A 14,714-nucleotide genomic window follows, 5' to 3' on the forward strand; every position below is an offset into this window, starting at 1 on the left:
CCTCATTTTCCCTTCCCTCAGGTCTCTTAATATGCATTTTGTTTGTCCTTGTAACCTATGCTTTACTGAAGCAATAAGCCGCTCGAGGCTATGGTTTTATTTTACTGTGGTAAAATTACTGTAGTGCATGATTTCCATTGGCTTATTCTATATGACAACATTCTAATGATAAAATATACAAATTCTAAATGTATTAACAGTAATATTACTTATATCAAGGAACGGTTAGTCGGCCACGCTATATTTATATTAAAACTTGTGAAAAAATATTGTACAGAACCAATACAGATTAGGCTACTCACCATTGGCGAAATCCAAAACTCGGAAATCGGAAGAGTTTGGGCACACAGGGCTGTCGATTTACAAGTTTAAATTTGTCAGCACAAGACACTCACATAAGCTAATTTGCTTAATGGAATTTGGAGCAATTACTTGTACTATCAACTCTGCGTCAAGCCTTTTGGTTTAAATCTGCCAAGCGCGCGCTGCACAAAGACGCTGACAGGAATTGGCGCGAATTTCTGAGGTGAGGCACTTTTACCAACTTCACTATGACTTCTGTTATCATAACGTTAAGATTAATTATTTTGTGAAAAATTACAATTGTTATTGAGGTTTTTCATATCATGTTCTCCTCAACAGGATGTCCTTTATTTTTTGCAGACATTTAATATTTTACATTTTCATAAATTTATTTCTCAGCCTGCGTATATTTGAATCCGGTGGAACAAAAAAAGGCAACTTTAGAAGAGGGAATAATACATTTTTAAATTGAAGGTGGCAGCAGCGGAAAAACGTGCGAGTGTCTCTTTCACCACTAGGTGGCGTAACGCTTCTAGGTTTATACCAGTTTGTCATGCCCCAGTTTTAAGCCCAAGCAACATTATACTTTCTAAAGGTCTGTGCAGGCCCACATAAACTGTGTTTATAAACCTCAGTAGAAAGCTTCACAGATTTCTGCAGCAAATTTTACAACCCAAATTTCAACCATCTATAGAACACTTCAGTTGTGTTCAGCCTTATTATCGTGTGGTGTTTTGTTGCCATTAGTGTTTTTAGAAGACATTATGGTGGAACCATGATACAGATATGTATTTGCCATTGTTCAAAGATAACCCGAATCATTGTAAAGTACCACTTGTGTTTAGAATAGCTGGAGGTTTATGATATGACTTATACTGCAAACAATTATGAAAAGCTCAAACCTGTAGATGACCCACGCTCATTCCCATTAACACCTATTAGGACCTGTTTGTATGTGCATCATCTTTTTAATCATGTTTCTACCTGAAGGAGGAAGCTTTGGATTCATAAGGAGCCATTTTGATGTGTTCTTCCTGTGTGTGGTATTGATATTCTGGGGAAGGTAATCAATGCTCGCTGACTAAGGTAAAAGCTGGATCCTCTCAGGTGCAGGACACTTTGCTACTGTGATGTGACGCTGCATTTTTCGCTCATCAGAAAGATGCCGGGTCAGCAAGGCCTCTGGAATCTTGCTTTTGTTGTAATTTTACATTATTGGAGCAGCATCCTGTTTGTTGTCTCACTGGCTCGGGTGTCATTTTCAGATATTTCATAAAGTCCGATGACCAAATATAAAACTCTCTCTGGGTTCCTGTACGACTGTTATATAAGACCCAGTAAAAGATTTGATTGGGTCACTGTTATTATGTCTTAATATACTGGATGAAATAATAAACTCACAATTTTTAAAGTTCAAAGAAAACATATTACTACATACTTTATGTAGTCATACTATTATAATGAAGTGAATTTTAAATCATTTTAATTTTTTTGGGGTAAGTGCATGTTGAAATGTTTGTCATGTTCCAGGTGCTGCACTAATGTGTAAAATAATAAACTGACAATTTTTTTTCTTCCTTTTTGAAATCAAATTATTACAATGCAAACAAAACATTTTCTTGAATGTTGTTTTAATTGTAATCAGTTATAGGTGTTTACTTTTTCCTCAATGTCACTTTCCATAATACTCTTAGTCTTTCGTAAAATTATTTTAACTAGCAAATGCTGTTTCCTAAATGACATTATCCTACAGGAAGTGACATCATTTTGGAGGGAAAACTACAGCGCAAACACCAGTAAGTATTAATAATAGATTTGATGGATTCTTTGGTGTTTTGTGGTATTAGTTGGTTTGGCTCACTTTAAAACATCCTATTTGATGAAATCAGAGAAATCTGTACACTGTAAAAAAAATATTTTTCAAAGTCAAAACAGACTATTTCAGTCTTTCTACATCAAAATATCACATTTAATTCATGATGTTACTTACTGATTCTTTGTAATCATTTATTTACTGAAATTTACTAGCAATTTCTGAGTGAAAATTGTTTCTACACCAATTTTTATTTCAGGTGTACTCAGTTACAACCTCATGTAAGTTATGTTCTAGTATATTTTTTATAAGACATTTCAGATATATTTTTATCTGATATATATTTACACTGTGATTTACACCGTTTGTCTCCCTTTAGCTGAACTTGACATGAACTTGCACCTGCATAATGATAGTAACCTCTTCTTTTGGCCTTCAAGATATGGGTAACAAAGCCTGCACTATAACACTGTAGGCTTCACCCTAGCTGAACTTGAACCTGCATATGCCACTATTAGGGAGAAGCTAAAAGTTTTGATAAAAACTGTAGATGAGCTGATTAAAAGAGAAGGTACCCAACTGTATGTTTTTGGGCAGACTGTCTGAAGATGAAGTGGCAAACACCTGTAAATGAGGTCATTGGTCAAAAACAGTATAAAAATGAGTAAATATTTTATAGAAATATTTCTATATACTGAAAGGGGTTCTTGATTATGATTTCACTTTTTAACTTTAGTTAGTGTGTAATGTTGCTTTTTGAGCATAAACAACATCTGCAAAGTTACGACACTCAAAGTTCAATGCAAAGGGAGAGATTTTCTTTTTATGGACTACAACAAACGGCTGGTAGGGACTACAATGAGCTTCTTCCTGGGTTGGTGACATCACAAACCCCAAAATTTACATAAACCCCGCCCCCGAGAACACGCAACAAAGGGGGTCATTTTACACCGGACTGCTTCACAAACGAGGGTCAATTCAACGCTGGATTTGCACAAAAGATTAACATGACGACACATACTAGTCGATGAGTTGAATCAACTCCACAGCAACTACATAAATTTATCCACTAACCATTCAGAAACGTCCAGTTTCATTCTAAAAGTTGTAACTTCTTCCTGAGTCTCTCCATCAGTGTCGACTCCGGTTTGAACAATGTAAGGCTGAACACCGTTGCTGACAATTCTCATTTTGGCTGCGTGAGATTCTCCAGCTTTGTTGTTGTTGAGCAACCGAAGCACAAGCTGTTAAAGCTCCGCCCTCTTCTGGAAAGGGGGCCGGGAGCAGCAGCTCATTTGCATTTAAAGGGACACACACAAAAACGGCGTGTTTTTGCTCACACCCAAATAGGGGCAAATTTGACAAGCTATAATAAATGATCTGTGGGGGATTTTGAGCTGAAACTTCACAGACACATTCTGGAGACACCAGAGACTTATATTACATCTTGTGAAAAAGGGCACAATAGGTCCCCTTTAACACCAGCATATTTGTGTTTTAACAGTTACAGTTCAAAAGGTGTGTGTGTGTTTTATTGTTACAAAATGTGATTTTTATGTGGTGCTGAAGAAATGACCAACACAGAAACAACTCAAACATGGCCAAGTAACAGTCACATTTACTGTAATGTTTACAGTGTCATAAAATTTCATTCAGTTCTTTTAGTTTTGTAAATAAAGCCTATCCCATACATTTCAGTAGAGTTTGCCATTGAATAAATTCTGCTTGGTACATTTAGTGCGTAAATTCATCCTCGGTAATACCTGACTGTAATGTGTACAGTGTAAACTCTACGTTATAGATTCTTCTTGTACTATAATATCTTGTGTGCTGTAAAGTTTACAGTGTAATAAATCCTTTTTGCCTCTTCCGTAGGCTAGATCCAAAACAAAAATATTCTCTACCAAAAATAGTCAAATAGTGTGGGTTTATAATAATTCCATTTGATTAGATATCTTCTCTTACAAGTTGGATAGCGTGTTTGTGTCCTGAATACTTCGTAAATATCAATGATCTCTAACTGTGGCGACAAACATTCCTATAACAACCAGCGGTACAGTGCCTAAAATCTTAATAGTCATGATATAACAAATATCACAATAATATTCATACTCTTTGCTTTTAGCGAATAACAGTGAGCGCTCATTACATACATCTGAATATTAAAAACTGCAGCGAGGGAGTGTAAAAAAAACGTGAAGCTGGGCCTTTCCTGTCTTTCTGTGAAAACAACCTACAGTCTCCGATCGCTGTGAGGACACGCCCCTACATTGAGCCAATCAGAGTGAAGGAAGTGGGGTCAGTATTGAATTTCGCAGATATTGCACAAGAAACTCACTTCATGTTGATTTTGTATGTGTGTGTGTTTGTGTGTTTTTGGTATTATTCCTCCTCCGCGTATTCGTGAGGCGCACATTTTTATTTCCATTGATTTCCAGCTCTAACAGAGTCTTTTTGCTTCTTGTTCTCGACGTTCTGCACCCTGTAGAGGGCGATGGTGAGCATCTGGCCCTCTCGGTGCCCGCTGCTGGTGAAGCAGGAGAATCTCAGGAGGCAGCGGAGCTCAGCAGGGTGGCGAGGAGCGGGCAGAGCAGAAGTGCCAGGCTCAGAGTGAGCGCGCTGGCATGGTTGCACTTTTTGCCTCCTTCGCAGCGTGACTGTTGGCACAAAACACCCTTAAAGTCAGGCGGACAGCTACAGCGCTGATTCTGAACGCACGTCCCCCCGTTCTGGCACAAGAGTAACTCCTCGTCACACACGTTTGCTGTGGAAAACATAGGGAAAAGGTTAATGTACAATTTTTACAATGTTTTGCTTTAAAAAAGTAACATAATTACGCAAATATACACTGTAATTAAACAGTAATATTGTAAAATATTATTACAATCGAAAATATTCATTCAGCATCATTACTCCAGTCTTCAGTGTCACATGATCCTTCAGAAATTATTCTAATATGATGATTTGCTGCTCAAGAAACATTTCAAACAATGTTGAAAACTGTTTTTACTACAAATGTTTTCAACAAATCAGCATTAGAATGATTTCTGAAGGATCATGTGACACTGAAGACTGGAGTAATGATGCTGAAAATTCAGCTTTGATCACAGGAATAAATGACATTTTAATTTATATTCACATAGAAAACAGTTATCCGAGTTTTTAAATTGTAAAAATATTTCACGTTTTTAATGTATTTTTGATCAAATAAATGTAACCTTGGCTCTCTCTCTCTCTCTCTCTCACACACACACACACACACACACACACACACACACACACACACACACAGGCATAATCATTAGCTTGGTGGCTTGTATCTGTGTCATATTCAACATGGGCGTCTGGTGATGTTAAAAAGCCACAGCGGGTCACAGGAGTCTGGGTACTAATGAGACCAGGTGCTACACACCTGACCCCAAACTGTCTCTGCAGTGAACAATGAGTATGTGTGTGTGTGTCTGTGTGTGTGTGTGTGTGTGTAAGAGAGAGAGAAAGGACAGAAAATGATAAAGAGGAGCATGACTATTGCTATGTTCAGAATAGCCTAATGCAATATGTTTTTTCTGCAGTATATGCTATGCATGGAATACCTGTGATGACCTACTACTACAATACGACCAGAGCATACTGCGCTGAACACTGTTTCCCAGAATGCAACACCATTAATTCATCACACTGGAAATGAAAGGTTAAGTTGAGGGTAAGTAATATCAGTTGTAGTTTTACATGGAATTAAATAAAAAAAAAATAAAAAAAATGATATGGAAGTAAACATGCATGTGATCAGAACATGTGACAACAATGTAGAATATAGAGCACAATAGTTGGATTCTGGAAGTAAAAATCATTTTAATTTTCTCCACAGGGGAATTTATTCTGAATGATACCTTATAAACTTTTAAAGACAAACATACTGTGAGCTACAGAGTTGTTAATCGATTGTATATGCTTTTGTTGAAGCCATCAGTCTGTGTTATATCAACATAATCATGTTTAGTTTAACAGTGGAATTCCGGGTGAAAAACTACATTACCCATGATTCTGCAAATCTCCTCCAATCAGACAATCAAAACAAGCAAATTGCATAAAAAGAAGCGCACGGCTACTCCCATGAAGCACTGCAAGGTATATGTGTGTGTGTGTATATATATATATATATAATGTGTGTGTGAGATAATATATATCATTAGTTTTTATTTTTAATTTATATAATTCACAATGCTTCATGTGCTTTTCAAATACTTTTTAATGATTGTCATGATATTCACCTTGTAGCTGGTTGGTTTGGTTTATGGCTTAAAACTCCCTAATGAAGACTTTTTTAAAAATCCTATGGGAAAAATGAATGGGAAAAATACTTCCGGAAGCAAGGCCACTGAAAAAGTGTGAGGCCACTAATGCACTCTATTACTACTCCAAGTCATTACATGATGCATTCTGTTTCACATAGTTTTTAAAGAAATAGTACGTAGTGTATAGTGTATACGGCACAAGTATGCATTCTGAACATATCCTATAAAAAAGACTGTCTATGTGAAGGATTAAATTTTTTTGCAGTGCTGAAATGGTCACACTAAATAAAATTTAGTAAATTTTACTATTAATTACAAAGAAAACAGCAAGAAATGTATTCAATTAAACATGAAATGTTTAAGTAGAAAACCTGAAATAGTATTTTCTCTAATAGTCTTTGTTTTATGTACAAATGAGTTTTTGGAGTGCATGATATTTTACAAATGTAATACAAAAAGCTCTAAAAAACTTATACCATTAACCAAACGGCTCATCCAGTGCATTTACTAGAACCAATAAATACTGGCTGTATGCAGATCCACTTAACCCTAGAACAAAACAAATCTATTTGAAGAAAAGGACTAATCCAGCTCCGGAAGTGTGTCCCTAATGGATTCTCCCCTGTTCTCTCTCCTCGCAGAGCTGGCGGTTCTGGCCGTGGGCCTGTTTCATCTTAAAGATGGATCACAGGGAAAACGCTGTGCGCAGGGGTTCTAAAATCACCATGGGAATCCAAGTACAAATGTGATCATTACCCCACAAACCAGTTTCCAATGAAAAAGGGCTTCTTAGAATGTGCAGATAGCAGGAATACAAGCCAAACCCATTATACACCAGTAATATGCTGTTTTGATGTCTGGTAATGTCTAATGCATTGTGACTCAGCCTGCTGTCAAATCAAATGAATCCCGCCCTCTTCATTATGAGACCACACCCCTTTTTTGTGCAACACAACTTGGCACCAATCCCAATGTTTAAATCATAAGCCATACAACGTTTTGGTCACTACGCTCTTAAAAAAATGGTAATACTTTATTTCGATAGTCCACTCTAGACATTCTACTAACTTTGCAACTACATGTAAACTACCAGTCAGAGTATTAGTAGACTGTCAGCTTAATATCTGCTAACACTTTATTTTAGCCGCTTTTTCACTTGGTGTGGTTTGACCGCAGGGACCAGGGTCTGAATGAAGTTCCAGGTGAAAATTTCCCCCTCAGAAAGTCCCTGCTCATGAGGTAGTACTTTTTCAAAGTTCAGGAATTTTCGGGGGTGGGACTTAGGCACTGAACATGCTGATTGGTTGAGTTCACGCTGCATTTTGATTGGTTGACTACACGCAGAACTGGAAAATCTTTTCCAGTTCGTTCTCTTCTCTAGTCCGTAGAAGTCAGACGTCCGAGAGTGAAAACATGAACACTGGAGAGCTGCTTTATAGTAGAAAACGAAGTTGTACTTCTGATGAAATGAGAGACTGACACTGTTGTTCGTGTTTAATACGGTAAAGCTACTTGATTTTCAGCAATCTATTTTATAAAGTGTTATAATATTATAAACGCGACGTGACTTTACTGGAGTGTCGAATTACAGAGCTCGTGCAAACAAACATATCCACGTTGCCATGATCAGATGCCTTTCTTATGCTTTATTAAAAAATCCTTGCTAGTTTCTCAATTTTGCTGTGTTTATTTTGTTACTGAGAGGAAAACGTGCAACATTTTTACATATTCCTCTAACCGTCGCTCTCAGCAGTGTGGGCGGCGTCAGATGTTCGATAACAGTATATAGCTGCTCATGTATTTCGAACTTCGTTTTACCCCTAAATGAAGAACGAAAAAGAATTTCGCTTGAAGTATATTGAGACCTTTATTAAGCTCATATGCAGAGGATGAAATCCAGCGGGAACTGGAAAGTCACACGCAGTCCTATGTCACCGGACTAAACTTCACGGTACTTTAGATCGCGATGGAAATGCAGACATCAATAGGTCTGGAGGAGAAAAAAAAATTTGTTCCGGATAATTTTGGTGGAAAAGCGGCTTCTGATGCTCCCTAACAGACATTCTACTGACTATAGGTGACTTTGCAAGAACATGTCAACTTATTCTACTAACACAAACCCTAATCTAACAGTATAATAATACTCTAATGAGATTTAGTTGACATGTAGTTGCAAAGTTACCACAAAGAATCTTTAACATCCATGGAACCTTTCTATTACACAAAAATGGCTCTTTATATTGGGAAAAACACTGAAAGGTTCTTTGGGGAGCAAAATGGTTCCTCTATGGCATCGCTGAGAAAACTCTCTTTTGAAACCTTTATTTTTAAGAGTAATGGATGTTAAAGTTTCTCACAGAACCATCAGTGCCAATAAAGAACCTTTATTTTTAAAAGCGCAGCCCAGTGGCAAAGTGTGCAACAATAATCACTTCCGTTTGTGAGGGGTATGCAGTACTAAAAAGATGGTACAGAAGCCGCCTCTCAAGCAACATATACACCAATGAGCCAAAACATTATGACCACCTTCCTAATATGCTGTTGGTCCTTTGCGTGCAGCGCCGACCCGCCAAGGCATGGATTCTACAAGATCCCTGAAGGTGTGCTGTGGTATCTGGCACCAAGACATTAGCAGCAGATCCTGTAGGTTGCGAGGTGGAGCCAAAGTGGATTGAACTTGTTGGTCCAGCACATCCCACAGATGCTTAATTGGATTGAGATCTGGGGAATCCGGAGGCCTTGAACTCTTCATCATGCTCCTAAAACCATTCCTGAACAATGTGTGCAGTGTGGCAAGATGCGAAAAAATGAAAGAGGACACTTCCACCAGGGAACACCACTGTCATGAAGGGCTGTACCTGGTCTGCAACAATTTTTAGGTAGTTGGCATGTGTCAAATTTATGTCCATATGAATGGCCAGACCCAGGGTTACCCAGTATACCATTGCCCAGAGCATCACGCTCCCTCCGCCGGCTTGTTGTCGTCCCATCGTGTATCCTTGTGCCATCACTTCCCCAGGTAAACAGCGCAAATGTACACGGCTGTCCACGGAGCCCATCGGACCAGGTGAACTTCTTCCACTGCTCCAAGGTCCAGTTCTGACACTCACGTACCCATTGTAGGTGTTTTCAACGGTGGACAGGGTTTGTCATAGACACTCTGATTGTTCCGCAGCCCCATACGCAGCAGAGTGTGGTGCACTGTGTTGTGACACTTTTCTCCTATATCCATCATTGAAATTTTGTGTGACTTGTGCCACAGTAGTCATTCTTTTGGCTCGGGATAGCCTTCATTGCCCTCGTGCATCGATGAGCCTTGGGCGCCCAACACCCTGTCGCCTATTTTTGGTTTGTCCCTCCTTGGACCACTGTTAATTAATTCTCACCACTGCTGACCGGGAGCAACACAAAGCCTTGTCGTTTCAGAGTTACTCTGAACCAGTCGCCTTGCCATAACAATTTGGCCCTTGTCAAAGTTTCTCAGATCTTTATTCCAGCCCATTTCTGCAGCATCCAACATGTTGATTACGAGAACTGATTGTTTGCTTACCATCTGATCTACCTAGACCTTAAAGGGTTAGTTCACCCAAAAATGAAAATTCTGTCATTAATTACTCAACCTCTTGACGTTCCACACCTGTAAGACCTTCATTCATCTTCAGAACACAAATTAAGATATTTTTGATAAAATCCGATGGCTCAGTGAGGCCTCCATTGACAGCAAGATCATTTCCTTTTTCAATGACCTGAAAGGTACTAAAAACATATTTAAAACAGTTCATGTGACTATAGTGGTTCAACCTTAATATTATAAAGCGACGAGAATACTTTTTGTGTGCCAAAAAAACTAAATAACGACTTTATTCAACAATATCTAGTGATGGGCGATTTCAAAACACTGCTTCATGAAGCTTCGAAGCTTTACGAATCTTTTGTTTCGAATCAGTGGTTCGGAGCGCCAAAATCACATGATTTCAGTAAACGAGGCTTCGTTACATCATAAGTGTTTCAAAATTTCAATAGTTCATGTGACTTTGGCAATTTGATACGCGCTCTGAACCACTGATTTGAAACAAAAGATTTGTAAAGCTTCGAAGCTTCATGAAGCAGTGTTTTGAAATCGCCCATCACTCGATATTGTTGAATAAAGTCACTACTTTGTTTTGTTTTTTGGCGCACAAAAAGTATTCTCGTTGCTTTATAATATTAAGGTTGAACCACTGTAGTCACATGAACTGTTTTAAATATGTCTTCATTAGCTTTCTGGGCATCTGAAAGTGTTAATTGTCTTGCTGGTAATGCAGGCCTCACTGAGCCATCAGATTTTATAAAAAATATCTTAATTTGTGTTCAGAAGATGAACGAAGGTCTTACGGGTGTAGAACGACATGAGGGTGAGTAATTAATGACAGAATTTTCATTTTTGGGTGAACTAACCCTTTAATATGTGGCCTTGTTATGAAATGATCAACGATATTCGCTTCATGTGATTGGTCATAACGTTTTGGCTCATCAGTGTATACTAGTAGTTTAACTGGTTAACCCCTGCTGGTAGTTGGCGTTAACGACACCATTAAAGCATCTTTCTCATTTCTCAGCCATTCAGAAGTTGAATTAACTCTGCTTTAACTTCACTATGTGAAGACGAATGACTGCAAGCTAGAACTAGTAATTATTTACCCTGTTACTTTTATTTCAGATGGCTTTGGGAAACTAAAGTCTTGTAAAGGTCTGTGTCAATTAATATCTGATTTAAACCTGAAATTGGCTGAGGAGCAGGGAAAGGCGACTGCACACTTTGACATTGATTTGTTAATTAGATGGGAGAGTTGAATGAAGTCTGATTGGGAAGGTACTTACGGAAACAGCCTTGTTTCCAATAGTAACCGGGGAGACATTCATCACATTTGACTCCGGTTGTGCCCTCTTTACACTGACAGAAGCCGGTACCGTTACAGCGGTCATGCAGTGAACCCATCGTATTACAGTTACACTCTGAAAAGAAAGAGAGAGGATTAGTCACAGGAAAAGGGTTGAACTTGTACAGCTTATTTCTGAAAATTTATGTTAATAACATTGAGTGTTGAGTGTCAAAATGGCTTGATAGTTTTTCTAGTTGATTGGCAGTTTTAATTCAGTTCAACACCCAAGTTTGTTTGCTCTGCATAAATATTTGCATGGAATTATCTTGCATGCACTTTTGGCCATTATATTCATTCACAAAAAAGGAATCTTAGTGCATACTTAAGCTTTATTTGCATTTTCTATAGTTGCTTTTTGTAGGATACTCTTGAAAATTTCTTAAAACAATTTGCTTCAGAGTTTTCTGTTTTAATTGTGAATGTTGATGGTGCAGTTTAGTTTGTAGGCATTTTGTGTACGTTTTACAAAGAACGGTGACAAAGTATGCAAGAAAACACTCATTTAGCTGGTTTATGAGGAGAAAGACTTGATCAAACTGCATTTCCCATCATTCTGTGTATAGAGTGTTGCAGGGATGCTGTATTTTTGAACACAAGCTCAAGATATTTTCATGTTGATACATAAAATACATCAGTAATACCCCGTTGTGTGTGTTTTTTAAAACTTTTACTTGTCTTGAAAAAGGCGGTTGTTGTCAAGTGTCTAAATGGGACTTTAGAGGTTGTCGGATATTAACTCAAACTCATCTACTGACTATAATATGCTTTCACATCCTTGTTGTGTTTATAATCACACTCTTGCCAACTCAAACTTTCAGGGAAAATGTTTTTTAAATAAAAACTGAAAGAGTTGTTTTAATATTTTTAGAAACTATCCTCTGATATTTTTATACACATCAGTATATTGCATTGGGCTGCAGCCAACTCTATTAGAGTAAATTGCTGCACTTCTGTGAGAAATCCTGAAAATAGACTCTATAGACTCTATTGCTATTGTGAACTCAGGATGAGGTAAATGTTCTCCTCATGGAGATCCTGGTGTTGACCCTGTGCCATGTTGGCACCTGGCACATACCTGATGAGGGCGAGCTTATTTGTGCTGACTTCACAGCACACTTTCATTTACCCCGCGCCCTGCCTCCTCGTGTGGCAGATGGACTCCCTTCTCCATCCTGGTACTCTCAGCGTCGGGTTGGAAGCAGCCGCTGATTTAAGAGCTGTGACATCCGGGTTTATTTCTGGAAGTTTATTTGAGGACCGCTGGGAATCTCTAATATGACGCTCCCAGGTAGATAATGTTGCAGTTTAACTTTGTTGACTGTGGGTTTATCTTTCCTCATCCAATTGTCTTTTTATTAATTTCTCCTGATTACATCCATAGTATTTTCTCCAACAATATAATTTTTGTTTCAATTATGAGGATTTCCTGGCTCTGTTTGCTGGAAGATTTTTTGATGCAGATTTCTGACTGCTGGATGCACACTTCAGTGAAGTCCACACTGCTGGGACTCTTTAAAGATTTACTCCTAGGCCCTTAATAATCGGTATCTTAATAATTGGTATTAAGATGCATTTTTGTCGATTGTAGACGAGTAGACAAGGGAGACATTCCCGTTTACACCTGGTGTTTTAATCCGTCTCTTTTGTCCACTTTCAACCACTTCTGTCCTGATTTCTTCGAGGGGAGGGTGTATGGGTATCGTTTTTTCAGATCATTCAATCTAATGGACGAAATAAGCTTGCACAATTTACATATGAACGTGACCAGGGACAACCGAAAAACACATGGAGAGTATCAGCTTTCGTTTCTGCTTTGACAGTCGTAAGATCAAGCCAAACACGGCGAGTGTGTGTTAGAAATCAGGAATGGTGAGAGAACATTGCGTTGGATACGTTTTTCGTCAACAAACCAAACTTGGGTCTTCAGCCGACAAATTTTAAATCCGCAATCTACCAAGAGGAGCGCAAATTAGCGTCTGGTTTAAGACATGCTTCTTTGGGTGGTAAATAATGGCGCAAATGCCAGTAAATTGACTAGCGCAAACCTTAGTAAATCACCTTGCATGATTAATTTAATAATCTCCTCTTATAAATTTTGCGTCTGAAAGGGAAACTCTTTAGTAAATCCTGACAGTAGTTTGTTAACGCTAAAAGAGGGTTTGCGCTGGTGCCCTAAAACTGAAAAAAAAAAAGTCAACCACCAAAGACTGGCCTCCTCAGTTTTACAGCCTTAGCAGAGTCATAAATATTGTAATTTTGTGCATTGCAAATGTAAATATTGTAATTTTTGCTGACTCCGCAGTAGATGACAATAATGAATGCTGCACTGCAAATATGTTAAGATGATGACGTACAACAGCTTATAGCAGGGCCTAATGAAATCAGTTATATTTTCCCAAATTCTGTTTTAATTTTTCTAGATTTCTGGATTCTATTTTAATGGTTAAATTAAATTTTAGTAATCAAAAAGCATGTCTAATTCATTGAAATCATGCTCTTTTGCACTTTAATATTAACAGACTCTAGTCCATATCGCGATTTGATTAATTGTACAGCCCTACTTTTTTATTTATTCATCCAAAATTTGCTGAATTCCGTGACATTCCACATTTCATTTTTATGACTGGATGCCATGATTCCGTCTGCGTTTTCAGCATTGTGGAAATCACAGGACCCTATTATAGTCAGCTAGTATAAAGCTAATGACTTGGTTAATTCAGATGAATTATTTATTGGTGACATACCAAATATAAATCATATAGTTTGTATAAAAGTTATATTGGTGTATTCAATTATGCTCGTCTCAGCTTTTGTCAGATTGTCCATTGTTTGTGTTTGTGTTTTGGTTTGAAGATTTGTGTATTTGAGAAAATATAGTGCATTCAAGATGTACATTTTATCAGTTCATGCATTTTCTGGGAATCGAACCCATGACCTTGCCGTTGCTAGCGCCATGCTCTACTGTTTGAGCCAGTGACATCATCTAATCATTTATTTTGCCTTTCGCAAAATGCATGTATAGTATTCTAGATAGAAAACCGCACACTGTTACTCACCGATACACACATTCTCGTCGTCGGGCTCCGCAGAGGTGTTTTTGTAGAAGCCCATGCGGCAGTGCTCGCAGTTCTGACCACGCGTGTTGTGTTTGCAGCTCACGCACGTGACTATGTTCAGGAAGTCGATGTAACTGCAGCGATTCGAGTGTCCGTTACATTCACAATCTGAGAACGAGAGAGAAAAAGGCAAAGTCAGCAACACTAGATTAAAGTAAAGAAGTGTTAAAAGAGAGAGAAGAGTAAAGAAAGAGATATGGATAGCCCAAAGATAATACACTGTAAAAAATGTATTAAGTGATTTTTCAAAGTTGTAAATAAAACA

General features: G+C 38.0%; 1 protein-coding gene across 4 annotated transcripts in view; it reads right to left on the minus strand.

The window, feature by feature from the left end:
- Positions 1-3,716: 3,716 nt before the first annotated feature.
- Positions 3,717-14,714, minus strand: part of ntng2b (netrin g2b) — an 80,154-nt gene continuing 69,156 nt past the window's right edge. For all 4 annotated transcript variants that reach the window (XM_051878043.1, XM_051878044.1, XM_051878046.1 and 1 more), the window contains exons 6-8: positions 14,390-14,557; positions 11,272-11,406; positions 3,717-4,880 (exon numbers count right to left, since the gene is read on the minus strand). In XM_051878043.1, the coding sequence (XP_051734003.1) occupies positions 4,663-4,880; positions 11,272-11,406; positions 14,390-14,557 (521 nt within the window). In that variant the 3' untranslated portion in view covers positions 3,717-4,662. The remainder of the gene's footprint in view (positions 4,881-11,271; positions 11,407-14,389; positions 14,558-14,714) is intronic.

This window comes from Ctenopharyngodon idella, chromosome 21, assembly GCF_019924925.1.
Source record: "Ctenopharyngodon idella isolate HZGC_01 chromosome 21, HZGC01, whole genome shotgun sequence".
In the NCBI taxonomy this organism is placed as follows: Eukaryota; Metazoa; Chordata; class Actinopteri; order Cypriniformes; family Xenocyprididae; genus Ctenopharyngodon; species Ctenopharyngodon idella.